Raw genomic sequence first — 27,494 nt, forward strand, 5'->3', positions numbered from 1 at the left:
CAAATCTAAGGAGTTGTTTGTTAAAAGAACTGATGCAAGCAACCAGCTGTTCAATCCTTGCAGGTCCCTCTGTCCCAGCAGCACCGCTGTACTGCACAGGGAGAATACGCCAGCCACTTAAGAGTTAAATGTGGGGCTGGTGAGATGGCTCAGTGGGTAAGAGCACCCGACTGCTCTTCCAAAGGTCAGGAGTTCAAATCCCAGCAACCACATGGTGGCTCACAACCATCCGTAACAAGATCTGACTCCCTCTTCTGGTGTGTCTGAAGACAGCTACAGTGTACTTACATATAATAAATAAATAAATCTTAAAAAAAAAAAAAAAGAGTTAAATGTGGTGCCCCAAGTTAAGGGACACAGTACCTCCACCCCCTAACCCCACCCCCTCCCCCATGCCTTGCCTGACCTCAGGCACACACCGCGAATACCTGCAAATCCTGGGAGAGACTGTGATCTGCCTCCCACCCATTTTGTCGTTTGCAGAAGGCAGGACAATGTCGCATTTATGATTTAAACTTTATTCAAAAGAAAAAGAATCAGAAGCAGTCAAATAAAGACACAAACAGGGCAAGGTCTAGATGGGTCTCGAGCACACAGCCTCCCTGTCCTGCCATCACAGGACACGAGTGCATCAGCCTAAAGCACAGCTACGTGTTCCTAGTGCACGGAAATTGCACTAGGTCTCAACTGGGGCTGGAATTGAACCATTATCTGTAGGCAGGATTCACAGAGGTCTTGGGCTGACCTCAACCCCTTAACCCTGTAATCAATCACCAGGCTGGTAGTGGCTAGCTACCATCCTGGGTCATCTCTTGACATAAATTCCGCTGTGTCAGGCACAAGGCAGACAAATAACAATGGCACTCCATCCTGTCAGGAAATTAAACACGCACTCACGCAAATGAACACACGCACGCACACACACAAACACACAAGCCAGCGACAAAGGCATGCCTAATTCTTTAACAGCCAAAGAGTCCTATGTAGAGATCATGAATAGGGTTTATCTATGGTCAAGACTTTTCCATTTCACTATTTAACTTATGATAGAAATGGTCAAGTCTATGCAACCGCAAGAAAAATATGCAAGCAAGCTGTGGGTTCCCACCGCAGTTTGCTGGTTACTCAAGTAGGCTTACCCCTTATCAGTGTCCCACCCCGGCACTGTCTTGAAGCTAAGTCCACACATTCTCTCTTGAGTGTTCTTTATCCAGTTTCATGTGATCCAAGCTACGCTACGGCGGGCTTTTGGAGCAGGGCCTGAGCACCCAGAGGCCCTGGGCAGTAGCTCTTAGGGGGTGGGTACCTCGACAGTGGATTTCAGCTTGAGTGACATCTTTCACCCACACCTCAATCCAGAGAGGATGGTGGACGCTGTTTGCATACAAAGTAAGGTACAGCAGCCAGCCTTGCCCTGTACAATGAATGATTATCTTAATGATGAGTTACCTCTAAAAACACTAAGTTCAAGACGTCAGAGTGGAAACATTAGTAATTAATTATCAATTAAAAATCAATAGTATAAAATATAAAATATCGCTATTAGTAATAGGTAAAAAAAAAAATCAATTTCTGCGTGATCAGAAAAATACAAAGATTCCACCTTTAGTTTATCACACCAGAGTGACTGAGACAGTCCCCGGTACCTTGATCAACGGACAGGATTTTACATCAACATTTCTGGAAATTTCTGTAATGTCTACAGGGCCCTGGGGTTTTCTTGTCACCCACGTTAGGAGTCTCTTCCATGTTGGAATGACAAGAGGATTTGAGCAGAGCCATCCCCCACCTTCCCACCTGCCTGACTCTGCAAAGAGCTAAGTGAGATGGGCACTCTGATGAACTCTTAGTCCACCTACCCAGAAATGCTTATGGTTAAGGTAAGGTCTTACCACTGCAAACAGAAAAGTACCAGACAGCAAGGGCACACCCCTCCACTCACAACTCCAAAGCATCTTGCACAGCTCTGGGCTTTGGTTGCCTGCTTGGCTCTCTCATCAACAGAGGGACACATGCCTTCCTAGCCTGAGCTGCACACTGCCTGGGAAAGAGTCCTGACTGTCCCGCTCCTTTTCTGCAGAAGAGCCCATGGCAGGACTCCTGAGTTAATCCTTGGCGTTCCACTTCTCTGAACCTAGTTGTTTCCCAAGTCTGATCTGGCCTCAAACAAGGCTCAAAACAAGGCCGCAAAGAAGCTTTTTGGGCATCTTCAAAGTTGAAGAAGCATCGCCAAGAATTTGTGTGGGAAAGGAAGAAACCTTTCAAAGCCCACATACCATCTACAGGGACATGTTCCCTGCCAAGATGCTTAAAGGGAATAGAATATCCCTCTGGGAGAAGACACAGATCACACGTCTGTCGGGAATGCCAATAGTAAGAGCCTGGAATTCCATAAAGACCTGAGATGTGTTCTCAAATATCCATCAAATGAAAAGGTCTAGGGCCTACCTTCCCTATGGTGACCTCACTTCATAAGAATGCTTACAAGCAGGAGCTCCCCACTTAGGAAAGAGAGAGCTGGACTCCTGTCACAAGAGGTCAAATCCTCACATCTTCTGGATTTGACATCACGACAGGAGGTAGGGAGATCCCAGTCAGTCATCCATCCCTGCCCTTTATGGCCTGGGCGATTTTCACTGTGTGAAAGACAGCAGAGAAAACAGCCACTGCCTGGACTCTCCTTGTTATTTATTTATTGTTTCCTCATTCTTCAAAGTCTTCCTAACCTGTAGTTTGGTCTACATGAGCATCTGGAATTGGCTCAAAAATGAGGAAGAGAGCAGAAAGGGTCAGGGCAGGTGATGGGTCTGACTCATCACTGGGCCTGTAATCTGTGGCTAGAGATAAACAGGAATCCAGCTATCTCCCGCGCATCTCTTTTAGGACGCTTCAGGCCATAGGCCGTCCACCAATAGGTGATCTAGCAAGGTTCCTGAAGCAACCACACACCTCCAGTCTCCATGACGGTAGGCTTTGGGAATGTGGTGTGGCTGTCCACTTAACTGTGACAGAAGCCACAAAAGGCAAATGGCGGCATTTATAGCCATCAGCCCAGTATCTACAATCCAGAGGAGGGGGACATTACTGTTGGGAACAGCTGTCAAGGCAAGATAACAGTAAGAGCAAAGCCATCAAGGCTCCCACAATCCAGCCAGGGTTCTGCTCCCCAACCCCCACCCCCAGCCTAGGCTATGGGACGAAAGGCCTCTAATTCCATGGCCCTTGAAGAGGGAAAGACTTCCGTCTCAACCAGGTCTGGGTTACCTTGACACAAATCAACACAGGCTGCAGCCTTATCTACAAAAGGTTCCTTGTGGGGGAAGGGTTATATGGAAATTCAGAGTAGGGATGCAGCTCAGGGGTAAAGGCCATAGATTCAGACCCCAGCACCAAAGAGATAATATATATATACATATATATATATACAGAACTCAAAAACTGGATTTTTGTTTGTTTTTCAGAGACAATCTGTTCTAAAACCCACTATATACATCAGGCTGTCCTCGAACTCATCAAGATGTGTCTGCTTCTATTTCCCAAAGGCTCTCGGATTAAATGCATGCACCACTACAGCTGGCTTAAAAAAAAAAAAATCTAGGTCATAATCAAAACACAAAGATCTGAAGGCTACCCCAGAGAGTAGAAGAGGGTGGACATCTGTCACCTGAGAAAGAACATAACTAATAGCTATAGATTTTTCTGTAAGAGAACAGGAACACTAATAATTTCGCTCTTTGAGGCTCAAGTAACTTGCAGCCTGGAGATTTCCCAGAACACTGGCAGGAGGTCACCCTGCCCTCCGGGGCATGAGGAGGTAGATATGCTTCTCCACCCACAAGACAATCGCCCCACCCCTTTCTGAGCCTAACCCCGCCCCCTTTGATTCTTCCCACCCCTTCCCCAGCTCCCCTCCCAATCTCTTATCTGACAGGGACTCAGAAGTTCAGAGTTCCCTCCAGTCTTGGATGTTTCCCAGCAAGCCCAAGTGTCTGTGGCTAGCCTAGGGACCTGGCTACTTGGAACAGATAGAGAGGGTGGTACCCACTGAGAACACCCAGAAGGCTGGGTACAGAGCTTCAGTGAAGTCCACCTTGAATTTATACATCAGGTGCACCTTTTCGGTGACCGCAAAGAAAATGACAAAGCCGTGGTCACAGTTGAGCAGCACGCCAACTCGAGTGGCCTTGGTGGAGGGCAGAGTCTTCTCCACGTTGTTGTGCCAGGCGGAGATCTTGTTATTGAACCACTCCACACACCATGAGTTGGGGTTGCGGCCCAGCCGGCTCTCGGGGCCCTGCCGTTCCATGCTGCCGTAGCAGACGCCTACACCGCAGAAGTTGTTCTTCTGGAGTTCCACCTCCCAGTAGTGAATGCCTTTCTTGTAGCAGTGCAGCCCCAGGACCTGAGAGCAGTAGGTGAACCTCTGGGGATGGGTCCGGTAGTGCTGGAGCCCGTTGGACACAGAGGCGGTGGTGTAGTTGTCTGACAGAGACACTTTGTTGTGGGCGGTATTGTAATCGAAGATGACTTTCACGAAATCTGAGAAGACATCCCCCCCAGGGAATTTTGACAAGGAACCCAAGGTGCCTGCACTTTTAAAGCACTTTTATTTTGTCCATCCACACATCCACATACCCATCCATCCATCTACTCTCCCATTCACCCAATCATCTAATTACCCATCCATCTAACTAACCATTCATCTATCAGAACACTTACTCAGATACACACATCATCTAGCTACCTACTCCCCAGGGCATTGATCACCCATTCATCTATCTATTCATCCACCCACCTACCACCCAGGTATGCATGAAGCCACCCACAGAGGCAAGCTACTCACACTCCAGAAGCTCCGTTCTGGACTTGGTTAAGAAGTTTTCTAGCACCTTAGCCTTGACTCCTACAGAGCTTGGCTGTGCAGCACTGGCTTTGGGTGCGGCTAGAAGACAAAACAGAGAATAGTATTCCAGATGGGAACTCAGGACAAATGGTACCAAATTCCCTGGGGCTTGTCCACACCACTCACCATCAGGGGAAGTTGCTTTCAAATCCAGTGATTGGCCAGGAGCTCCAAAGGTGGGCAACTTGCTGGATGAGAAGTGGGATGGAGGGCTGGGAGCAACAGCTGGGAGGTGAGGAAGGACAACCATGGAATAGCAATACAACCCAGAGGACTAGATGATTTCTCTTCCCTTCCAAGATGACTCTCAACTTCCACAGACACATCTGACCAGCCAGGGCCACACAAGTGAGTCCAGACGAGGGCTCTTTATCTGCCCTACCCATTTACCATCCACCCATTCAACTATCTACCCACGCATCCCCATGCCCATCCTCCACCCCCTGTTCAGAGCTGCCCATCCTCACGGGCACACATTTGTAAGAACAGGTGCATTGCAGGACCCTCGTTAAAGCAGGTCAATTGTTGCTATCAATGTTAGCTCTAGACTCACGCAAGTCACGAGAACAAAAAGATACACAGATGGACAACTTACGGGTTTTCTTGGTCTTCTTGTCTTCTGAAAAGGAAAGATTTTCAGATTAGGATATTTTAAAGCATGTTGTCACACACACAAAAGACCATAGTAACATTCACCAGCATACATCTGACTCATACCAGCTAAGGACGGATGGATGAACTTGAACTATAAGGCAGCGGCTGAAAACACACATCGACCAAAAGCACAAGGTCACCAGGTGTTCCAGCCCTCAGAGGAACCGATACCGAGCAGCGGTTTGCTGAAGACAGCCCACACGATAAGACAAGGCACAAGCAACAATGCAACGCATGGAGTCCTCTCATCCTCCTGACACTCACTGGCACCAGGGCACCCTGATGCCATTTCATACTGAACCTTGGGGAAAGTCATAGCTTCCCCTTTAATAAGGGTTACGAAGAGCTCTCACAACCAGTCCCCATGGGAACATCACTTATTATCATAACATCCCATGGGCTCCAATGTCACTGTTTTCCAAATGTGAATGACAAGGAGACTCACACTCCTAACTCCATAACCACATTCTCAATGACGGGCACACCACTGTTGTTGGGGGGAGGGGAACAGGGGTAAAATCCAATGCTTGAAGCGTGGAATGTAAAAAGTCTTCTCTTCTCTTCTTTTCTTGAGGCAGGGTCTCTCTACATAGCCCTGGCTGTCCTAGAAGTCACTATGTAAACCAAGCTGGCCTCAAACCCACAGAGATCCACCTGCCTCTGCCTCCCCAGTGCTGGGATCAAAGGCATGCGCCAGCACAGTCTGCTTACCCGTTTTATAAATAAACCAATATACACTGTGCGTGTGTACAATCAAATTCTCACTGGTAGGGATAATTAGGGAAACATTTTCTATGGCTCACTGGGAGAGGGCAATACGGGGGAAGAGAGAGAAACATGGGGCTGGGAAGATGGCTCAGTGGGTGAAGCAGATGCCACGCAAGCCTGAGGACCTGAGTTCAGATCTTCAGATCCCAGATAAGGTTAGATGGGCTAGCATGCGTCTGAAATCCCAGAAGTCTTACAGCAAGACGATGGCTGTCTATCACAGGAGAATGCCCAGAAGCCTTCAGGCCAGAAAGCCTGACTTATACCATGGCACATAAGAGGCCCTGCCTCAAATAAAGTGGAGGGTAAGGACTGACGCCCAAGGTTGACTTCCAATTTCCACATGTGTATCACAGTGCACGTACACACCCACACACACCCCTGTGAAAACCTGAGATGGTCTGTGACCATCTAGAAGCTTCAGTAGCCCCTGTGACAGTTTCAACCATGCATCTGCCAGCCACAGCCACACGGACACCAGAAAAAAAAAACGAGGGGCTACTTACGAGTGGTCTTCTTCGAAGGGTGTACGGGTTTAAAAGTGGACTCTGTCTGGTCTCCCTTGTTACCTGTGCCAGAGAAAAGGGTCCAGCTGTATGTGGATCTTCCCCACCAACTCTAAGAGCCAGGTTTGTTGAGGCTGGGGCAGAACATCCACACAGACAGCCCGCCCACTGCATGTCCCATTCAGTCATTTGCATGAGATAGAATCAGTGTGAGGTGGACCAATTATGTTTGTTCCTTCTCTCCTCTGCTTAAGAAAAAGTCTTCCTCCATCAGCACCCAGCTCCGGGACTTCTCTGGTTGCTCTCTCTCTCTGGCCATACATCAGGGAGAATGTGAAGTTGATGGCTGATGGGACCCCTGAGTGAGATCAAGGTGTCTGGTGTGGAGTGGAGGCTAAGTCAATGTCAGGTTCTTGCCCTCTAGTCCTTTCCTCCCTCTCTTGGCAGTCTAGTTACTCATACAATCCATGTGAAGTACTTCCAGAACCTTCCACAAGGAACCTCATCTCTACCTGCTTCAGAAGCTCTTCTGCAAGGACACTGGGATGGCCACAGTGACGTTCAGGGCCATCACCTGCATCCCCAAAGAACAGAATCCTACTCCCAAGAGTGGAAATGACTCTGTCAAGATGGCTCTGTGGGTAAAGGAGCTTGCCACCAAACCTGAGTCCTATCTCCAGGACCCACACAGTGGAAGGAGAAAGCTGACTTCCATAAGTTGTCCTCTGACCTTAGCCCCTACATCAGAGTGCATATGTCCACACACATGCACATATACATACACGTATTCATACTGAATAAATAAATGTGTTTTCTCTTTAAAGGAGAAGGTTTTAAGGGAACCTGGCAGAAAAATGTAACGGTTTCATGATTTTCACACGGTGAGAGGAAAACCCAATGTGATGGGCCACGTTAAAGCACGTCTGGGGTGGGGGTGAGGGGTGGGGGTTCTCAAGATTCCATTGGTTGAGGTGGGAGGAGCTGTCCACTCTGGATGCTCTAGTCCTTGACTGGAAAGGTGAATTGTATAAAATGGAGAAAGCGAGCTGAGCACTAATGTGCAAACACGCCTTGCACTTTGGACTTCAGAAACCATGTGACCAGCAGCCTCAAGCCCTGCCGCCTGGCCTGTGGCACAGACTACGACCTGGACTGTGAGCGGAAACAAGCCTTTTCTCCCTTAAGTTGCTTTTGTCTGGATAGTTTAATCACAGCCACGAGAAAAGACGCCTAACACAACCAAAATGCCTAATGGCACATGGAATATGAATTCTCACTTAGGAGCCTGAGGCAGGAGGATTACAAACTCAAGGCCAGCCTAGGCAACTCAACAAGATCCTTCTTCAATGCCAGGAGGTGGTGGTGCACACCTTTAATCCCAACACTTGGGAGGCCCGTGGCTGGGGAATCTCGGTGAGTTAGAGATACTGCTTGGTCCACATGGCAAGTTCCAGAACAACCAGAGCTACAAGTAGAGAGACCCTGTCTCTAAACAAACAAACAAACAAACAAACAAACAAATAAATAAAACGTTCAAGGGGACCATGTGGTAGAGCACTTGCCTGGTATATGAAGGCCCTAGGTTTGGTTGGCAGTGGAGCAAAACCAAAAATACAAAGAAACAGTAGAAAGGGATTAGCTGGTGAAGAATCCCCAAGCAACGTGTGCCAGGGAGGATTTATACAAAGGGCCTGTGGCAGGAGGCATGGCACAGAGAGACTGAATGGAGAGAGGTGGTGGGAGGTGTTGCGGGGACCCAGAGATGAAAAGACAGCACCTATTATTGCTGGTCAGCCAAGGTCAAGGGTCTGGCCTGCCATCTTAGGTTAACTGGAAAGCTCCCGAAGGGGATACGAGGGAAACCCGGTGACATCTATATCCTATAAAACCTCCCTGGCTATAATAGCGGGCCTTGTAGGAAGCTAGCATGGGCATGGAGCAGGTGATGATCAGGCAGCTGACAGATGGTGTTTCACCAGGCTCAGTGGGCAGGGTCAGAAGTGAAAGGAAATATTTGACAGCTAGGTGTGCTGGTTTACACCGGTAATCCCAGGACTTGGGAGGTGACAGATGGCCTGGGCTACCTAGATAGATTTTGTTTCAAAAGCCAAGGGTTAGTTAGGTACAGGGGTCTGTGGTGGGGTACTTGTCTAGCACACAATGGGACCAGTCCCCCCCAGACCCCAGAATCGGGTGTTGGCAGTCAGTGGTGTGTGTGTGTGTGTGTGTGTGTATAAAGCTGAGAAACATGATGGTGGTTGGGATGTGGAGGAAGGAATGCAAAGGTAAGGAGGAATTTCACAGTTCTCTGACCCTGAAGCTAGCCCTCTGTCCACCAAACACACTGGCAACCCAGAGTCTACTCAAAGCCCATCCATGCTGGCCTCCAGTGCCCATCAGAATAACAAGCCTCCATCCTCTTCCTGGAAGAGTAGCTGTGTCGTCAGGACAAAGCAGAGACAGCTTCAGGACCCTTGAAATTCAAGAGCCAATGTTCTGCCTGACGCCTCTCCCACCCTAAGGCACCAAAGGGTTCATCATCAGCGACGGATGGGTCACCGTTGTTACCTGAGCCATTGTGCTCCTCAGCCTTCTTCTCCTGTAGCTTCTTAATGGAGTGCTTCAGCTCACTCTTGAGGTCCATCGCACCCTGGTAGATTCCCTTTATCAAATCATGATCCAGATCTATCTTAGGGATGTAGACTGGTTTTGTTGACTCTCCTTGCAATTTTGCAGCTTTCTGGAACAAGCCAAGGTGTGAAGCACAGGTGACTGGAGGAAAGCCAGGGTTGGGGATGCATCCTCAGAGACCCCACTGATGGTTCCTATGGCAACAGGAAATCCAACTTCCTGCCTCAATCACACGGCCAAGGTTACTGATCCTGAAAACGAGCTGGAGTGCTCTCTTAAGAACTTTAAGAAGGGGGTTCAGACAAGGTCTTTGAATCCTTTCTCACGGAACTCAGTAGTTTCTAGGCATAGGAATGAGCTTCCTGGAGTAGCAAAAAACCGAACAGAGTAAGTTCCACCATCCCTGTACTGAGCAGGGAATCTGGGTCCTTGGGGGACCAAACGAGGTAGTTCACAGAGATCTGGGCCGTGAACTAGACAGGTGAGGGAGAAGAGATAAGTGACAAGATGTGGCTTATAGCCAAAGGCTACACAGAACAAGCACATCTGAAATGACATCATCAGCACTATGGTGGTGGTGGTAGTTGGGGGGGGGGAGGCATAATCTGAAACACTAACACTATACAGGGAGTGACACAGTAAGAAGCTCCCAAGAGTCCCCCATAACCATCCCAAGTACAGGGCAGATGGAAAGGGCATTACTGCATGACAAACTACTAGAAACAGAGAGGGAACAATACCACAGGAACAATAAAGATTATCAACCAGTTGAATTAATAGAAAGGGTGATTATCCTGGGTAGACCAGACTTAACGGGGTAAGAGGCCTTCAAGAGGAATGTTTCTGCTGGCTTAGGCAAACACTGGTTGGCAAGCTGAAAGAAGGCCTCAGCTGACAGCCAGCAAGAAAATGTACACTTAATCTATAGCCCCGAGGAACTAAGTAGCCAGGTGCTCTTGGAAAAAAAAAAAAAACAACCCTGCTCTCCAAAATCAATACAGCCCAGCCTGTAGCTAGACCACTGGTGCTAGGGCAATAGCCTGGAAGCCACGCCCAGACGCTGAGCTGAGGGAACCTGGAGATAATCATCAGAGGTTCTCTAAAGCCCCTAAATTCAGGTAAGCTACTGCAGAGTGTAGACATTCAGTATGTCTCTGGGAGCTTTCCAAACTGACCTCTTAAAGCCCTGACTCTATGAGGTCCAGACTCCTATCAGCTCTGCAATGTTAGGCAGAACACGGGCAGAACACACACACAGCACCCGAGCCACAACTCACCTCCAGAAACTCAAACTCATCCCCTTTGTCCAGGATGAGCTCAACCTCTGCCTTCAGTTTCTGCATCTCAGTCTTCTTCTTGACAAGAACGTGGTAGATGGTGTCGAATTTTCCATAGACTCTCTTCTCCTCCTCCTTCAACTTGAGCAAGGAGCTGGTCTCTGCTGCATTGATGACAGCCTTCATTTCCATATACTCCTGTCTCAGCTGTTCCATCTTCCTCTTCATAGAATCCTACGAGGCCAAGATGAAGGGGCTCCTGTCAGACTGCTGATAACGCTAAGGTTGCACTCCTGTGTTGTGTGTGTTTGTGTGTGTGTGTATATGGAGCACCAGGAACTCTGTGACACTTCATGCTGCCACCCTGGGCAGCCACTTGGCAAACTCCTGCCCATCTGGAGGTGAACACACCTCAAGACCCAGCAACCCCAATTCCTAGGAAGGTACTTTAACTACTTGCCTAGAGAAATACACGTAAGAAGTTCACACGCGCCAGGCTGGTGGCAGTGCATGCCTTTCCTAACCCTTGGAGGCAGAGGCAGGCAGATATCTGAGTTCAAGGCCAGCATGGTGTACAGAGTGAGTTCCAGGATAGCCAGGGCTACACAGAGAAACCCTGTCTCAAAATCCAGCATCCAACCAACCAAAGAAACAGACAGACAGAGTGTTACCAAGCAAAGCCCGGTGTGGTGACTCATAACTCTCATCCCAGCACTAGGGAGGCTGCGACAGGAGGATGAGAATTTCAAGGCCACCACTGGCTACACTATATACTTGAAGCCACCCCAGGCTACATACATGTGACCCTTGTCTCCAAATTGGGATGGTGGGAGAGGGGAGACGACTGTTCACAAGCAAATTTTTTGAAACAGCAAAAAAGTGAGTTAGTCACATAATTTGTTATTACTCCAGTTCCTCCAGAGACTGAGGCAGGAGGGTCACTTGAGCCCAAGGATTTGTGGCTTTCCGGGAGGCATGAAACAATTTCAAACAAATTCCTAAAGATGATCAAAGACGACCATCCTTTAGAACTCTTCTTTTCAGTGCGACACGTGGCTTCTGAGCATTTGAAACATGTCAAGTCAGCTGGGCAGTGGTGGCACACACCTTTGATTCTAGTACTTGGGAGGCAGAGGCAGGAGGATCTCTGAGTTTGAGGCCAGCCTGGTCTACACAGCGAGTTCCAGGACAGCCAGGGCTACACAGAGAAACCCCATTTCGTTCTTACTCTCTTATTCCTTTGTTCCTTTACCTCTCACTTCTCTCTCCTGTTCCCTTTCTCTTTGTCCTCTCCTCTCCTACTTCCTCTCTCTCTCTCCCTTCTCTCTTTCCCCCTGCATTTCTATAATAAAGCTCTTAAACCATAAGAAAAGAAACCCCATCTCAAAAAAAAATTTAAAAAAAAAAAGGCCCATAACTTGAGAGTAGACAATGAATGGACGTCAAAGACTTAATACCCACCCCAAATTCATTAATACTTTTTTTTTTTTTTTGGTTTTTCGAGACAGGGTTTCTCTTTATAGCTCTGGCTGTCCTGGAGCTCACTCTGTAGACCAGGCTGGCCTCGAACTCAGAAATCCGCCTGCCTCTGCCTCCCGAGTGCTGGGATTAAAGGCGTGCGCCACCACGCCCGGCTTCATTAATACTTTTTACTGAGCTAGAGTCAGCTCACTTGTAGAGCACTTGACGGGCATGCACAAGGACCTAGGTCCACTCCCCAGTACCATCAAAGGAAAATTTATTGATAATACATTGGAATAACACTTTGGACACACTGAGATAAGTAAGTTGCATTACTAAAATTAGTTTCAGAGGAGGTTGGGAGCATAGCTCAGTGGCAGAGTGTTTACCTAGCATGTGTGAGGTCATGGGTCCAAGGTTCAAGGCCTGCCACCACACACGTAACTCAAATTCATATTAAATTAATCAGAGGTGGTCAGGATGTTTCTGGTAGACAGTGTGGTTTCAATAGAATGTTTGAACAGCTTTCTTGAGTAACTTCAATAGTTCAGAATCAAACACGACAAACAAACAAAAACTACACAATGCACACCAAGAGAGTGGAATTCACCTTTTTAAAAATTATTCACTTTGTGGGGCTGGAGAGATGGCTCAGCGGTTAAGAGCACGGACTGTTCTTCCAAAGGTCCTGAGTTCAAATCCCAGCAACCACATGGTGGCTTACAACCACCCTAAAAGACATCTGATGCCCTCTCCTGGTGTGTCTGAAGACAGCTACAGTGTACTTACATATAAAATAAATAATAAGTAAATATTAAAAAAAATATTATTCACTTTGGGGCTGGAGAGATGGATCGGGTTAAGAGCACTGACTGCTCTTTTACAGAGGACCCAGGTTCAATTCTCAGCACCCACATAGCAGCTCACAACTGTCTGTAAGTCCAATGTCAGACACTGACACAGATACACATTCAGGCAAAACAATAGTGCACATAAAATAAAAACAAATAAAAAAAAAACAAATCCTATTAAACTTATTATTACTTTTGTTGTTGCTGCTGCTCTCAGTGTGTGCATACACCCTCAGTGCACACGTGGAGGTCAGAGGACAACGAGGTCAGAGGACAACTTTCAGGAGTTGGTTCTCTTCTTCCATCGTGGGCCCTGGGATTGAACTCAAGCTTTCAGGCTTGTTCGGCAAGCACCTTTACCCGCTGATCCATTTCATTGACCCTCAACTCATTCTCCACTTAGGTATCCTTCCAGAGTACCTCCTCTTGGGAACACGAATATCTTTCTGTGTCACTTCCTCCTTTTCTTTCTTTTTTTTCTTTTGTTTTTGTTTTTTCGAGACAGGGTTTCTCTGTATAGCCCTGGCTGTCCAGGAACTCACTTTGTAGACCAGGCTGGCCTCGAACTCAGAAGTCCACCTGCCTCTGCCTCCAGAGTGCTGGGATTAAAGGTGTGTCCGTCACTTCCTCCTTTTCTTTTTCTTTCTTTCTTTCTTTTTTTAAAGATTTATTTATTTAATATGAGTACACTGTTGCTATCTTCAGACACACCATAAGAGGGCATTCTAGATCCTATTGCAGATGGTTGTGAGCCACCATGTGGTTGCTGGGAATTGAACTCAGGACCTCTGGAAAAGCCGTCAATGCTCCTAACCACTGAGCCATCTCTCCAGCCCACTTCCTCCTTTTCTATTTAGTAAGAGAACACACAGGAGAGTCACCTGGTATACAGCTTTCTAGACTACATTTTCCAGGCTCCTCTGCAACTAGGCTTGGCCAGGGTGGCTAAATTTCTTCCATTGAGGCAAGGCTAGAAGTAGTATGGGCAGCAAACATCACAGTGATTGCTTATAAAAGGAAATTGCTTGTTGCCAGTCTCTTCCATCTTATTCCTTTTTTTGAAAGCTAGAGAAAGCAGGTGAGGGTGACCTAGTGTCTGAACTACTGAGGTTACCCAAGAAGTTTGTTCAAGTGACCCATCCAGCTTGCCATGAATGTAGCCATCTTAGTCACAACTGCCAAGTGAGTCTACACACACATCCCAAGCCCGACAGGCATATGTTAATAGCCTATCATCATCATCATCATCGGTCTTCGAAAATGTACTTAAATTAAGAGTGAAATCCTCTGGGCACTAGAGAGAAAGATGGCATAGTGGTTAAGAGCACTGGCTGTTCTTCCAGATATCCAGGGTTCAATACCCAGCACCCACACGGTAGCTCATAACTCTCTGTAACTCCAGTGCCAGAGGATCCGACACCCTCACACAGACATGCACGCAGCCAAAACATCAATGCATGTGAAATAAAAATTAAAAAAAAAAAAAAAAAGGAGAGAGACCATCTTGAGTTAGCCAGGTAGGCCCTGAGTCCAATAGCAATGGTCTTATTGTAGATGGAAGAAAGGTACTGGAAAGACAGAAGCAGCAACAAGACAAGGAAGACCTGAGCTCCTGGAAGCTGGAAGAGGTAGGAAGGATTCTCCCCAGAGGACGACGACGTGACAACAATGACAATATCATTATTTCATCATCGTCGTTGTCATCATCATCATTTCTTCTCCTCCTCCCTTCCTTCATCTTCCGCTTCCTCCCCCTTCCTAGATCAGGTCTCACTATGTAGGCCTGGCTAGCCCAGAACTCACAGAGATCCACCTGTCTCTAGTTCCTAAGTGCTGGAATTAAAAGTGTGCACCACCATGCCTGGCATATTTACTGACTCGTACCACAGCAGGAATTTGGAGGTCAGAGGTCAACTCTGCGATGTCAGTTCTCACCTCCCACCTTCACTTGGATTCCAGGGGTTGAACTTGGGGGGTCAGGCTACACAACAATCACCTTTACGAACTCAGCCATCTTTCTAAGCCTTTTACCCCTTCATTTTTAATGATTCTCCCAAGGCCGGGCTTGCAGGGAGTTTTTTGATGAGCATTTATAAAGGCTATTTCTTGGACATATAGCTTTCTGAATGCTTTGCAAGGCTATTTTTTTTAAGTCAAGAGTTTCCTGCATTGGGGTGCACCACACCTTTAATACTTAGCACTTAGGAGACAGAGGCAGGCAGATATCTCTGTGGATTCGAGGCCAGATTAAGCCACACAGTGAGTTCCTTGAGAGCCAGGGCTAAACAGTGAGACCCTGACTCAAATACAAAATGAAACAAAAGCCAGGATTTCCTGTCCCCCTCCAGGCTGGTCTGGAACTGACTATGGAACCAAAGGTGGCCTTGAATTTATAACCCCACTCTACCACAGTTTTGTTTGTTTGTGGGTTTTCCTTTTTTTTCCCCCGAGACAGGGTTTCTCTGGATAGCCCTGGCTGGCCCGGAACTCACTCTGTAGACCTGGCTGGCGAACTCTGCCCAGAGTGCTGGGATTAAAGGCGTGCACCACCACGCCTGGCTTCTACCACAGTTTCTGTGGTATCAGGATGGAACCCAAGGCTTCAATTGAGCTACCTAAGCACTCTGCTGACCGCCCAATTCCCAGGCATGCCCAGGCCATGTCCTCCCTGAAGAATGAGGGGGTTTGGAGTTAGAATGGAGGAGGGTCACTCACCTGCACACTCTGCTGCTTGGATCTCACATCCTCCAATGCTTTGGTTGCCCCATTGATGTGGCTGTGCATGATAGCGAGTTTATTCCTCAGTTTGCACTGTAGAGAAAACACATAGGGTGAGAGAGCCCCTCCTTAGCCTAGGTCCTAGCCCCTCCCCCACACTGAGGACCATTCCCTCCCTAACTCCGCTGCTCCTTCAGGAAGACAATACAGAAACGTTAAGACTTGGAACCAGCCAGGCGTGGTACCTTTAATCCCAGCACTTGGGAGGCAGAGGCACGTGAATTTCTGAGTTTGAGGCCAGCCTGGTCTACAGAATGAGTTCCAGGACAGCCAGGGCTGCACGGAGAAACCGTCTCGAAAAACCAAAAAAAAAAAAAAAAAGACTTGGAACCAAAATGACCGTGTTTGTTTGAAAGCCTGTTCCCAGCCATGTGTCTTCTGTCTCTTTCTTTGGCCATGAACAGAAATCACTAGTTAAGTGGCTACAGGGACGATCAGGAAGACTAACCAAGGACTGTGCTCAGAGCCCTGCCTGGAGGATCTGTCATTCTAAATGTCAGCTTCTACTCTAATACATTTCTTTTTCTCCTACTCATTTTACAGCTCATGAAATCCAAACAAGGGGGACAGCAAGTGGCCCAGCTCACAGAGACGTGACAATCTGGAACAGCTGCATCTGTACCGGTGGGTGAGGTCACTCACCCTACCACAGCAAACAGCCTTGAAAGTAGACAAAATATCAAAGGCTCTGGAGAACTAAGAAAGCCTTGGCATTTCCAGGAGAAGGGGACCCAACAAAGGAGCCCAACACCCAAGGCTGTCCTCCCCCAGGGGTGACTTCCAGCAGGGGAAGGAAGCTGGGAGAGGCTTTGTCACCTCCAGCAAGGCAGGGACAAATGCACAGCTGTACTTGGCCACCCCAGGCCAGGACCACTGAGGGCTGAGAATCAGGGTAAGCTGGCCACTGGGGCTTGAAAGAGCTACACTGATTCAAAACTGTCTGGCTCTCAGCCACCTCCAGGAGCAAGTTTCCTATGTCCCTGCTAAGATAGATTGGTGGCATACAGAGAGGAGAGGGGACACTCCCATGAGGGCTGTTACGAAGGGCTCACACACTCTGCCAGCACCTGTCACCTACTAACTTCTACTGCAACTAGGAGAAGTAGACATCACTCAGACATGACAAAAGGATGTCGAGGAATCAGGTGACTCACCCAAGACCACATTGTTAGTAACTGGCACAGGTTAGGCTCTGGTACTAAACTTATAAACAAGTGACCAAACTGTGTGTGCTAGGAATTTCTACAAAAAAAATATTGTAGCTCAACACACAGTAGCTCTCTCTTCTACTTTTCTGCTTCCTCTACTCCATCAGAACCGGATCTAACCTTGGGGCTGGATTTGCACCATCCACTGGCACACATAAGGGCCGGACACAGAGATCAAGGCTGCGCAAACTGTAGCCAGAAAGCCCAGATCAGTGATATTTGGCTCAATCTCTGTGACACAACCCTTCCCCCACCTCAGGTCTCCAACAGTGGCTGAGATAGATTTGGGTCAAAGGGCAAATCCAGGCAAAACTACCTCCCGGGCTGGAAGAAACACACGGGTGCTAGCAACTGACTCAATTCCAGAATTGAGTGCACTATGAGCCCTCCACGCTAAAAAGGTTATCCACCATTAAGCAAGCACAGATAACAGTCCCCTCATTGTGGATGGGGGTCCACTGCACCCCACTCCAAATCAAAGAGGGGCAGCTCGAGGACTGGTCAAGGATACAGAACTTTGGGAAGTCTGGGAGAGCTTGTGGCAGACCAAGGACCTGGGTCCTTCATGGGGGGGGGCGGGGGAGAGCCTGAGTCTGTACCCCCAAACTTTTAGCCGTGATACTCAAGACTGAGCACGCTTGCCAGGGTCTGGCACCGAGACAGGAAGGTTGGGTTGAAAAACATATGGACACTAGGTTGGCAGGAGCAATCCTGATATTGGGATTAAAAAGTCAGCAGGAATGGCCGCTCACTCCTGGCTGGAGAGGCCCCTCATGCCCCCACTTACTTCTGCCTTGGTAAATACGTACTTATACAGCAGGGTACTACTACAGGGACTGATGGCAAGTCCACTTGACTGGGACAGAGACCAATCTGGACATTTTGTCCTGCCTGGGGCTGCCCCAGAGCACAGACCAGTGTGCCCAAGCCCAGTAACAGAAACGGTAGTAACCTATATGGAAATCTTGCAGAGAGTTGACTTATCCACTTTCGCTTCTTTTATCACATTCTTTTAGTTCACATGCACGATCACATGCATAGGGATTGTCAAGTCAAAGACCAGCTTGCTGGAGTTGGTTCTCTTTCTACCATAGGTCCCAGAGATCAAACTCAGGCCAGAGCCTTGGTAACAAGTCCCTTTACCAGCCAAGCCATCTCCTTGGCCACTGGTTATTTTTGTTGTTGTCTTTCTGAGACAAGAGTCTCACCCTGTAGCTGACCTGAAATGATGTGGTCCAAGCTGGCCTCAAACTCATGATGATTTATCTGCCTAAGCCTCCCAAGTGCTGGAATTACAGGCATGAGCCACTACACCAGCTTCACCCAAGGTTCACTGTAACTGGAGACCATCCTGTCCCCCATTTTGTTCTTTTGTAGCTGGAAGCTACTGCTGGGGGTCACGATTTAAACCAAAATCTTGGCATTGAATCTGGGAGGGGCCTCTTAAAGTGCCAAGCCTCCTGACACTGGCTCCTGCCTCTGCAGCACTTCCCTGGTGGCTCTCGACCTACCCAGAGATCTGTAGGGACTTGCCTCAAGCCAAACAGCTAGCTCGGTGGTAGCAAAGGCAAAGGCACCAAAGGCAAGGCAGACTTTCTCCCAGAACAGCTAGACTTGGAGGTATCCCGTACCCCATACCCACATGGGGTATACTGAAGAAGAGAACTCTAAAGACGTTACCTGTAGATCCAGGTGCCAAGACTCAGGGGGGAAGATATCCTAAGAAACCTGACTAAGACCCAGACAGGCAGGCAAGGCCAGGGAAGGGCTGTGGCAGGAGGGAGCGGAGCTGGGATCTTGGCACCAAGGCAAGGCTTGCCAACCTCACCCAGGTTTCCGATTCCTTCCACAATGTTGGGACAAGCCTCAAGTTCTCAGATGTTTGAGAGAGAAAGGAGATCAGATCACACTTTGACAAATGTACCAAAGAAAGGCAACGACTGCTTTGAGTCTATAATGGGGGGATGGGGACCTCTAAAGCCACTAAAATCATTGCAACCCCACAAGGCCATTAGGAACCCTGACTCCCTGACACACACTTCCAGTCTTTAGCAAGGTGGACCCAGGTCCAGAGGCCCAATTCCTGCTCAATTTATTTATTTTTTTTCTTTTCTTTTCTTTCTTTCTTTTTTTTTTTTTTTTTTGTTTTTTTTTGGTTTTTCGAGACAGGGATAACCCTGGCTGTCCTGGAACTCACTCTGTAGACCAGGCTAGCCTCAAACTCAGAAATCCGCCTGCCTCTGCCTCCCGAGTGCTGAGATTAAAGGCATGCACCACTATGCCCTGCACAATTTTCACACAGCAAGATGGACTATACCAACTGAGCGCGTGCCTTTAGTCTCAGCACTTGAGAGGCAGAGGCAGGCAGGTCTCTGTGAGTTCAAAGCCAGCCTGGTCAATATAGCGAGCTCCAGAGCAGCTACATAGTGAGACAGTAAACAACAACAACAAAAAAAAAAAAAAAAAAAAAAAAAGGGCTATACCACAGTGCCAAAGTCACAAGCAGGGATTCCTGAGGCTCTGTATTCACACTCCCTATCCATTCACACCCTCCACATCAACAGAGGCTTCTGTTACCCTTGACCTCAAGCTTCCAAGACTGCTCCATGCTCTGGACTCAACAGATCTGAGGTCTACAGGGGAAAAGGAAACCAGAAGCTGTGACTCAAAGCAGCCTGGTTCCTGCTAAGCTAACTTCTCTGGGTCTGTTTTCCTGAACTAAACATACACAGTCCTTTCGTGCTGCCAGGATCTGAAGGGGGTGGAGAGGTAACCCCCAGGGTTCCTGGTTAATATTCAAAACTACTGAACTCCACTGGACAAATACAGACTTGGGGCAGGCACTCTTACCTGTGCCTTCCATTGTCCTCTATGTAAAATAGAACTAAGAGGGTTGGAGAAGGCAGGCGATAATGGATGAGCTGGAGGCTATATAAAATCTACTTGTTTGGACTGTGGGGATGGCTACCTACTGCCCAACTCCCAGATTGCGGCCCACGGAGCCTAAGGCCATGAGGTCTGTGAAGGGATGGGATCTCTGGCCCAGCAAAGCCTATCTCCTCTAGCAACCCACTGTACTACAGGGATACCCAGGATGGCCTCTCCACAATTCAGCTTGTCCAGGTGTCCTCTATACCCTCAACCAGCCACTCCCTACCTCCAGGTCCTTGCTGGCTTGGTTTAGGGGCGTAGGGGAGCAGGTCTTGTGCTCTACCAAGCAGATATGGCAGATGCACTCGCCATGCTCGGGACAAAACAGTTCCCGAAGGCGGTTGTGCTGGGTACATTTGCGGCGCAGAAGGTCACGGATGGGCGGCTGCAGGGGGTGATCCTGGAAGGCCGGACTGTCGAAGTGAGGCCTCAAGTGCTCCTGGCAGAAAGAGGCCATGCACACGAGGCACGTCTTCACTGCGATCTCCGTCAGGCAGTGGTCGCAGGCCACCTGGGTGGCTGCGCTGGAGGCAGCGGAGCGGGCAGGGGGCGTCCAGTCGTCCACCGGGGTCCGCGCCTGCTCGGCTTGCAGGAACTGCTCCACCACGGCACACATTACCGTGTTCTTTTGCAGCTGCGGGCGCACCTGGTACACTTTGCGACACTGCGGGCACCGGTACGGCGGGCCCTGGACGACCCACGTCTCATCCAGGCATGACATGCAGAAGTTGTGGCCGCACGGGGTGGTGACAGGTTCCTTGAAGAGCTCCAGGCAGACGGAGCACGACAGCTCCTCGGCCAGAGGATTCAGCTCCGCCATCGCGCTCGTGGGCTCACCCGACGTGACGCGCAGGGACAAGTGCGCACCCTACCGCGCGGTACTTAAGAAGAGGCGAGGAAGGAATCGAAACTGAACAGGAGGGGCGGCGCCCTGGGGCTTCAGGAAGTCACGTGGGTCCCTGGGGGGCCGGACGGTGGGCGGGAGGCTTTCCCTCCTGGTGCTGGAAGCCAAAGGTGATTATGGGACCTGGGAAACTCTGATGCTCTCCACACCCCGCGGACCCGAGCGACGCATGACCCAAGGGCTACCAGGTGCAGTTTCAGAGGCACTCTGCAGATGAATTGTCGCAGGGGTTGGAATATCCCCACCTTCCTGGTCCGGGCCTATGTCCTAGCACAGTGCAGCAGAGCTTTGGAGAACATTTATCTGTGTCCCCGAGGTGTCACCAATCAACCCTCCAGAACAGGACCGGTCTTATTAAAACTCAAAGCCAAACAGAACAAAATACTGTTGACGCAGAGCATGGTGGCTCGTGCCCGTAATTTAGTCACTTAGGAGGCTGAGGCAACAGGAGTTCGATGCCAGCCTGGGATAGAGAGTTAGTGGCTGTCTCAACATCTAAAAATAGGGTTGGGGAGATGGCTGGACAAGAGAATATGAGACCTAAACACAATTACTAAAACCCTGGTTAAGACTGCACAAAATTGACCCCCCCCCCCCAACATACACATAATAATTTAAGGAAAAGAAAAGAAACAAAACACAATTCTATAGACTGTGGCTGTTTTCCCCTTCCCTTCCCCCTCCCTTCCCCTTCCCTTCCCCCTCCCTTCCCCCTCCCTTCCCCCTCCCTCCCCCTTCCCTTCCCCCTCCTTCCCCTTTCCTTCAGCTGTGCTGCCTTTGTATCTAGCTCCCTCTCCTTTCCTGATGGTGGGCTCTGACAAATCTCCTCCCAAGCCCTAAAGGCAGGACCCTATGGTCATCCATTCAGATTTGGTGTTCCTTTTATGGTAGATGATCTTTAAAACAACAACAACAACAACAACAACAAAACCTAATATTACAAAAGTTGGGTGTCACAACTTTTGCCCCAAGTCAGCTCCAGCCACCAGTCCTTAAGCCAATTAAAAGAGCCTACTTAAAAGAGGAAAACAGAAAAAAGAGACCCAGCAAACCCCTCAAGTCCACCTTCCCCGTTCTGAAGTGAGAACAGAGTTAAAACAGAAGGCAAAAATATTTGCATCTAAGTGCCAGTCCTGACCTGGTCCAGCCTACCAGTGGCCCATCATTGTCTGGGATTCAGTCTCATTTGGTAAGCTGTTCTGTCCCACAAGCTGTTCTAACTGTGAAATCTTTTCTTAGGAGACAAATTCTCCCTCTGGTCTCTCCCAGCATGAGATTCCAAGGAAATTCCCATTTCTCTGGGGTTCACTGTTTCAATAATGTAATAGATTGAGACACAAGTGTCTCTTAAGGATTTCTTCACCTAAGCCAGATTGGTTATAATACTTTTAAACTGGGTGAGGTGGGACACACCTATTATCCCAGAACTCTCTCTGGGGAGACTGAAGCAGGAGGATCTCAAATTCAAGGCCAGCCTGGGCTACATAGAACCCACCCTACCCCCACTTAAGTAATAAGGGTCTGGGAATACAGCTTGGTGGTAAAGTCCCTTGCCTAGCAATTTTCAATACTGAAAAAAAAAAAAAAAAGAGAGAGAGAGAGAGAGAAATTTTTACTTACTTGGGATTTGGGGACTCCCAAATTTAACAAATGTTTTCTCTCTTATATGTGCACATACTGCATTTTTAAAAAAGATTTATTTATTTTATGTACATTGTAGCTGTCTTCAGACACACCATAGGAGGGGTATTATATCCCATTACAGATGGTTGTGAGCCACCATGTGGTAGCTGGGAATTGAACTCAGGACCTCTGGAAGAGCAGTCAGTGCTCTTAACTGCTGAGCCATCTCTCCAGCCTTCACACACAATTTTTTTTTTAAGATTTGTTTATTTATTTTATGTAAGTACACTGTAGCTGTCCTCAGATATTCCAGAAGAGGGCATCAGATTTCGTTACGGATGGTTGTGAGCCACCATGTGGTTGCTGGGATTTGAACTTGGGACCTTCAGAAGAGCAGTCGGCACTCTTAAGCACTGAGCCATCTCGCCAGCCCCCTTCACACACAATATTGAAGCTTCAATTTTTTTTTTCTCAAAATCATTCATTTAGGCTTACATTGTTTTTTAGTTCTGTAAGTCAGTCCCGCAATCTGGGCTGAGTGCAGAACAGACAGATGGACAGGAGAATCCGAGTGTCCGATGGGAAATTCCACTGTGGGAAAGAGAAGCTCCTTGAGGGATTATGGGAGTTTACCTTGGATGACAATGTTAAGCAGCCAAAAGGACAAGGTAAATATCTCATGGTATCTAATAGCTATTGTTTATGAGGCACCTACGGTGTGCCAGACAAATGGAGAATATTACCAAGACTCCTTTACAAAGCCCTAAGAGGGGCATCCTACATCCATTTTTATTGTGAAGGTCAGGATACTGTTACAAACAGAGCTGGGATGAGCTTGGGACTGCCCAGCATAACATCCTAAGCGCTGACTGATTCCCCTGTTTCATCACATAGACTTCTGTTTTCACAAGACTTATCATCCCATCTATTCTGGTTCGTATTTTGGTGGTGGTAGTTCTCTGCATGGAAAAAGAAGAAAAAATTCTTCTGGGGTGGAAGGCTGGGAGTCCTTACAACAACCTGTGAAGTAGATAAAACCATCCCACGTTACAGAGAAAAAAGAAACAAAAAGGCTTAGAGAAGCCAAGCAATCCGGCCAAGACAATGGATGCTGGCACACGCCCTATCTGTTTCCAGAAGGCAAGTATTTCCTACTACAAAATGCTGCCTGCCTGCCTGCCAAGGGAGGGAGGAGACAGTTTTCAGGAAATGACCAGCGTAGAATCCACCTCTAACCTAATTATCGTGGGTGGAGTAGTCTGGTGACTCATGGCAAAATGTGGAATTCTCTTTCTAGGCTGAATCGTTGAGAAAGGCTGGTTGAACAATGAAGATCATTTGGAGAGCCGAGCCACACTCCGTGTTTATCAAATTCCAAGGGGGAGATAGTCACAAAGACCTATTACACGGCAGGTGTGCCACAGAGCAAGAGCTGAAGGAGTCTGAGGCAAACAGATCTGCTTTCTAATACAGAGATCATTGAAGAGGAGTGTCCTGGGAGGCATGGGTTTCTCATCTGTGAAGCCCCAGAGCCCCACACATCTCCCCCACCTTTTAGTTTATATACACACAAGGCAGGTGGTAATGCGTAGGATGGCCCCTAACCTTTACTGGGATCGGCTGATGGGAGACCAGGGACTGCTCTGAGCTGGCTGGGTATGTTTGTTTTTCGATATAGCTGATATCTTCTGTCCAGCAATGTTGCAAAGCCAAATGGGACCTGGTTGGTCAAGAGGGGACTAAGTGCCTGGCCTGATCCAGGTGATGGCTGGCAATCATAATAGGATTCCTGCTCTGAGTCTAGAGGTTAGGAAAAGTAGGTGGAGGAAGAAGCCTCATTTACCTGTAAATATAACACCAATTATTCCCATCCATCAGGGCAGCCCTCATTAAACTTGAGCTATAGTTCCATCACACCCTTGTGAAGGATGCTGATCCTCAGCTGAGAGAGAGCCAGAGAGGCTGGGGATGGAGCTTAGTGCTGGAAAGTGTAGTTAGCCAGATCAAAGGTTAAGGGTGGGGGTGGGGGAGCCAGAGGCCTACTGTGTGAAGGCTCAAATGACCAAAGACCTACTATGCATTAGGCTTGTAACAGACTCAGCCTGAGCTCCAGATAGGAGAAGGTCCCAGAATCTAGGTCTCTTAGCTCAGGCTGGTTTTTTTTTTTTTTTTTTTAATTTTGTTTGTTTGTTGTTGTTGTTTTTAAATGTGCTGTCATATCTATGCCTCAAAACATTTAAAAACAATCTCCTACTGTCTCCAGATTTTGAAAAAGACCCTCATTATATAGCCCAGACTCACCTCAAATTCCTCCGGCTTCTGCCACGGTTATTCCTAACCATAAAATAAATGTAAAGACATCTGAGAAGCTCCTCTTTTTATTCCCAACCTACGAGCCTGTTTTGATGGAGAAACTCTCTCGTTGGCTTCATCAGCACTGATCCGGAGGGCTTTTCTGCCTTATTTGGTTAGCATCCCCACTGTATGAATGGAATGTACTCCCAACCTCCTGGAACAACCAAAGGGCATGTGTATTATCATTTTATATATTGCCGCATTTGATTTGCTATTTATTTATTTATTTATTTATTTTGGTTTTTCGAGACAGGGCTTCTCTGTATAGCCCTGGCTGTCCTGGAACTCACTCTGTAGACCAGGCTGGCTTCGAACTCAGAAATCCGCCTGCCTCTGCCTCCCAAGTGCTGGGATTAAAGGCGTGTGCCACCACCTCCCAGCTTCATTTTTTAAATTAAATTGTGTGCCTGGTCTACAAAGTGAGTTCCAGGACAGCCAGGGCTATACAGAGAAACCCTGTCTCAAAAAAATAAATAAATAAATAAATTGTGTGTGTGTGTGTGTGTTAGTGTTAGTGCACGCGTGTGTGTCCATGTAAAGGTGAAAGGAAAACCTGAGGGAGATGGTTCCTTTCAATGTGGATTTCGTGGACAGAACTCAGGCTGTCAGCCTTAGCTACAATCGCCTTCACCTGATGACCCATCCTACAGGCTTTAACCCCCTTTTTTTCTTTCTTTTTCTTTGTTTCTTTTCTTTCTCCTCCTCCTCTCTCTTTTTTTAAACAGGGTCTCCTGCAGCCCAAAATGACTATGCTGAGCATGACCTTGGACATCTGATTCTTTCCCCTCCCCCTCCAAAGTACTAACTATAGGCATGTGCCACCACACTCAATTTGTGTAACGTTGGGGATCAAACCTAGGGGTTTGTGTGTTTTAAGCAAGCACGAGATTGAGTTATAACTAGAGTCAGGAACTGCTCTTTTTTTTTTTTTTACAGAGATTATGTTAGTCAGCATCTCATGATGATGAATACCAGGGATGACAGAGTAACAGGAAAGGGTGAATCCTGACTGTTTTGGGGGTGCGACTTTATAATCAATTGGTCGCCTTTCTTCCAGTCTGTCGTGCAGAAGCACATAGTAGCAGGCATGCCTGGCCAAGCAAAACCTCACCACGCCTCTGGAAGCCTGTCAGTATGGGGTACCCCTCCTGTAACCACCTGGGGCCATACTAACTGGATTCCTGAGTGGGAGGCTGGAGCTGTATGGAAGGAAACGGTGAGAGAAATGATGGAGGCCAAGACATGTTTCTGTTCAAGGCCCCCCCCAAAGTTTACTAAAAGTCTGTGTTACTCCGTGAGTAACACTCGGGCCTTCAAAGGGTTCCACCTCTGGAGAGCGCCACCATGTGGACACAAACCTTTACCACATTTACCACAGGCGTGCTGGATGCTAAATGTCAGAGAAACACAAGCTTGCTGTGCTCCTGAGAGACAATGCTCTATACACCAATGAAGATATCTATGTCAGGCAGTGCTATCTAGGTCAGGTCACTTTCATAAAGGGAACTGAGAATGTCCTTCGCTCTCAAAGATCTTGTGCTGCTTCGCAGCCTCATGAAGCCTTCTTCATCAGGAATTTTCTCTAAAATAAAGCTTTGAATTGTCAATTACATTTCTCTTAACATTTTTTTTTCTTTTTTAGATTTGTTATGCCTATTGACCGTCATGCCTGTATGTACCTGTGCCCGTGTACGCCTGTGGGATCAGAGCAGGGCACTGGAGCCCCTGGGACTGGAGTCACAGATGCTTTTGACAGCCGTCTCTCCAGCCCCAGGAATCCAAGCTCTTCCGCTGCTGAAACAATGTTCAGAACGTGGAGCTGGGGAGTAGGCTCGGTGGTTAAGAGCACTTGTTGGTCCTGCAGAGAACGTGGAGTTCAATTCTCAGCACCCACATGGCAGCTCAGTTGTCTGTTACTCCAGTCTCCAAGAGCTATGGTGTCCTCTTCTGGCCTCTGTGGGCACCACCCGTGCACACCATGCACAGACATACATCCATACACATTCAAAAAAAGATCAATTTTTAATTTGTTCTTATGTATCTTTTATGTTTTTCAATGCATGTGTCCATTTCTTTATATTAATACACATTTTATCATGTGGCTGCTATCTTGACATGCTAGTATTTTTCCTATTTTTATTTGAGAAATAATTTTATTTATCATAAAAAGTGACTGGGGATGTGTCTGTGTGTGTGCGTAAAAAGGTCAGAAGTCTCCACTCTGCTTTTTCTGTTTATAGATTTAAAATTTTTTATTTCAACCGGCTTACACTCAGGAAGCTGAGACACGGGCAAGCAAATCTCCATGAACTTGAGGCCAGTTTGGTCTACTCAGCAAGAGTTCCAGGCTAGCCAGAGCTCGTTAATTAGACACTGTGTCAGAATTTATTAATGTAATGATGTGTATGTCTGGGTGGGGGGATGTGCTCATGGGGCAGGTGCTCAAGGCATCAGACAGAGATGCTGGGACTTGAACTCATGTCCTCTGCAAATGCAGAATGTGTTCTTAACCACTGAGCCCATTCCAGCCCTTTATAAAGAAATACACAAATACTTCATAGGGGAAGAAACCCAGTCAACACATGGCTGTGTACATAAATAAAGCCAAAGTTCCATAAAACAAATTTTAATTCACTGGACATGA

At 47.8% G+C, this 27,494-nt stretch overlaps 1 protein-coding gene across 1 annotated transcript; it reads right to left on the reverse strand.

Annotated features, from left to right (window-relative positions):
* Positions 1–497: 497 nt before the first annotated feature.
* Trim25 (tripartite motif containing 25) lies at positions 498–20,864 on the reverse strand. Its single transcript, XM_021177555.2, has 9 exons — positions 20,195–20,864; positions 15,767–15,862; positions 10,740–10,973; positions 9,400–9,571; positions 6,832–6,894; positions 5,499–5,522; positions 5,030–5,128; positions 4,844–4,942; positions 498–4,539 (listed from the first exon to the last, which is right to left on the reverse strand). Exons 1-9 carry the CDS (start codon positions 20,786–20,788, stop codon positions 4,013–4,015), a joined length of 1,908 nt encoding a protein of 635 aa, XP_021033214.1. The 5' UTR covers positions 20,789–20,864; the 3' UTR covers positions 498–4,012.
* Between the last annotated feature and the right edge of the window lie 6,630 nt (positions 20,865–27,494).

The sequence above is a fragment of the Mus caroli genome, unplaced genomic scaffold, assembly GCF_978045245.1.
Source record: "Mus caroli unplaced genomic scaffold, Mus_caroli_1 scaffold_13, whole genome shotgun sequence".
Taxonomy (NCBI): Eukaryota; Metazoa; Chordata; class Mammalia; order Rodentia; family Muridae; genus Mus; species Mus caroli.

Excerpts from the sequence above, each read along its gene's own strand:
- Trim25 (XM_021177555.2), bottom strand. The coding sequence starts at position 20,788 with ATGGCGGAGCTGAATCCTCTGGCCGAGGAGCTGTCGTGCTCCGTCTGC. Across the intron at positions 9,572-10,739 it reads ATGAGTTTGAGTTTCTGGAG|AAAGCTGCAAAATTGCAAGG; the intron begins GTGAGTTGTGGC and ends GGCTTGTTCCAG. Across the intron at positions 6,895-9,399 it reads TGAGGAGCACAATGGCTCAG|GTAACAAGGGAGACCAGACA; the intron begins GTAACAACGGTG and ends TCTCTGGCACAG.